The sequence below is a fragment of the Parasteatoda tepidariorum genome, chromosome 9 (assembly GCF_043381705.1).
Source record: "Parasteatoda tepidariorum isolate YZ-2023 chromosome 9, CAS_Ptep_4.0, whole genome shotgun sequence".
Classification (NCBI taxonomy): domain Eukaryota; kingdom Metazoa; phylum Arthropoda; class Arachnida; order Araneae; family Theridiidae; genus Parasteatoda; species Parasteatoda tepidariorum.
In genome coordinates, this window is record NC_092212.1 from 23,328,243 (window position 1) to 23,330,807 (window position 2,565).

The 2,565-nt window shown below is 30.6% G+C and overlaps 1 protein-coding gene across 1 annotated transcript in view; it reads left to right on the forward strand.

The window, feature by feature from the left end:
• Positions 1 to 798: 798 nt before the first annotated feature.
• Positions 799 to 2,565, forward strand: part of LOC107436850 (alpha-tocopherol transfer protein-like) — a gene marked incomplete at its 3' end in the record, with an annotated part of 35,044 nt that continues 33,277 nt past the window's right edge. The window contains 1 exon segment of the mRNA XM_071185268.1: positions 799 to 1,353. Coding sequence (XP_071041369.1) covers positions 1,225 to 1,353 — 129 coding nt within the window.

The window sequence follows — 2,565 nt, forward strand, 5'->3', positions numbered from 1 at the left end:
CTGGATGCTAATGATGGTACTTCGAAAAAGTGATGGGTGACATCAGGCAGAGTGTACTTTTCCTAGGGTAGAAGAGGTTCCATATATATATTGTACTTGTTAAAAAATGTTGGTAGTCATGGATATTTAATTCTACCTGAAAACAAGGTAAAAAAGGAAGTTTCATTGCTACCAGTTTTTACTCTTTTTCACTTTGAATGAAATTTCTGCCTTGTCCTTATTTCAGAGATGCCAACTTGCTGTGCACAGCAAATAAATAATCTCAAGTGGTAGTTTATCAATTGCGATTCTTGGTTTAATGAATTTAATCTAGTAGACTTTTATCCACCACTATTTCTAAACAATTCGTAGGCTTATATAATTCACCCCTTTTTTTATATATATCATGCTAAACCCTTTAAGAAACTTGCAAAATTTTTCTAATATTTGCAAATTTAGTTTGTAGTTATTTACCATTTGATCAGACGGGCAAGCCATGTAAAATTAGCGTGACATTCAACGTGTTAAAGATAAAGTTTATATAAAATGGAAATAATAACTGGAAAATCAACTAAGACTATATCAACTAGATTCTTATAAAGTTACACTCGATTTTATTTCATACTTTATTACGCAAAACCAAAGAAAATTTGTATTTTTTTAGAAATATTTTAAAATTATTTTATTCAAGAGTGATCAGAGCATATCAAGTTAAGTCCGTTTTTTTAAACGCTCAATAAGAGCTGCGTCAATTTTTTTTTTACAACACGCATTTCAATCTATGTCTATATTTTAAAGCTCAAATTAATCTATGTCCATTTTCGTAAGCGTGCATTTTGAGCTGCTTCTGAATAAAGTATTCATTGTAGTTGCGCTGCTTTTAATGTCGTGCTCAGAGTCTTAAATGTCATGTGCGAAAAATCATGAGTGTGTAGGGATTACTGATTTTAGAATAAGTAGTTATCTACTTCCTATGATGTACGAAATATGCGACGCAGCTTTATAATCATTTGCAGAGCGTGATTGCGATGATCTCGTAGATATTCTAAAAATATGAAATTATTCTTTTGAACAAAAGAAAAATATTTTAAACAGTATCAATACCAGAATAATTTGGATTTGACCAACGTCTTTTTTTAATTTAATAGCCTAATACTTAAGTGTAAAAGTAAAATTCACCCTATTTTACGAAAAAAACTATTACATTTTTAATTTCCGAGTTAAGTGGTGTGCCTGGATACTTCGATGGCAGAAAAATCTCTATTACCTTACCACGTAGATTATCTTCCAGATTGGATAGTGGAAAAAGCAAAGGATGAACTTAATGAGACAGATGAAACTCGGGATGCCATCTTCAAGGAATTAAAACAATTAGTAGAAAGTAAGTTCAGTGAAACTTTGGTTACCTGATGCTCTTTCATTCGAATGCTACAGAGATGCTAACTAAAAAAAAATTAAAACCGAATTTGAAGTTTTTTCCTTCAAAAACGTGGATTTTTTTCTTTATTTAATTTTAAGAATATTTTAAGAATCTCGTCCCCTGCTCGCTTCAGTCGTCTATTCTCGGAACAGTTTTCGTAGTGCGTTAGCTAGCTTTAAAACACAAGTAGTCCAAAGTATAATAGTCCAGCTTGTATTGTAGTAAGTATACTAATATAAGTTTTATGTTATTGTAGTAGTTATAATATGTATGTATTGTACTAGACCAGTATTTATAACCTTATAGTTCTGAGTTTAGTTAAACCATATACGGTACTGTCTGACATCATTTCGATAGTCCTCGGAGTGCAAACTTTTTCATCTTTTGAAACTTTTTCTTTATATATATATATATATGCAGTTTATAAAATAAATATTAAAAGTTTTTTAGAGTTCAGAGTATATAAGTTTGTTGACGTTTCCATCTTGCTCTAAACTATGTTTGACTGTTGGTTTTCATAATCATCACTGATCGAGGATTTTCTGAGCTTATGAACTGGATGCTAATGATGGTACTTCGAAAAAGTGATGGGTGACATCAGGCAGAGTGTACTTTTCCTAGGGTAGAAGAGGTTCCATATATATATTGTACTTGTTAAAAAATGTTGGTAGTCATGGATATTTAATTCTACCTGAAAACAAGGTAAAAAAGGAAGTTTCATTGCTACCAGTTTTTACTCTTTTTCACTTTGAATGAAATTTCTGCCTTGTCCTTATTTCAGAGATGCCAACTTGCTGTGCACAGCAAATAAATAATCTCAAGTGGTAGTTTATCAATTGCGATTCTTGGTTTAATGAATTTAATCTAGTAGACTTTTATCCACCACTATTTCTAAACAATTCGTAGGCTTATATAATTCACCACTTTTTTTATATATATCATGCTAAACCCTTTAAGAAACTTGCAAAATTTTTCTAATATTTGCAAATTTAGTTTGTAGTTATTTACCATTTGATCAGACGGGGAAGCCATGTAAAATTAGCGTGACATTCAACGTGTTAAAGATAAAGTTTATATAAAATGGAAATAATAACTGGAAAATCAACTAAGACTATATCAACTAGATTCTTATAAAGTTACACTCGATTTTATTTCATACTTTATTA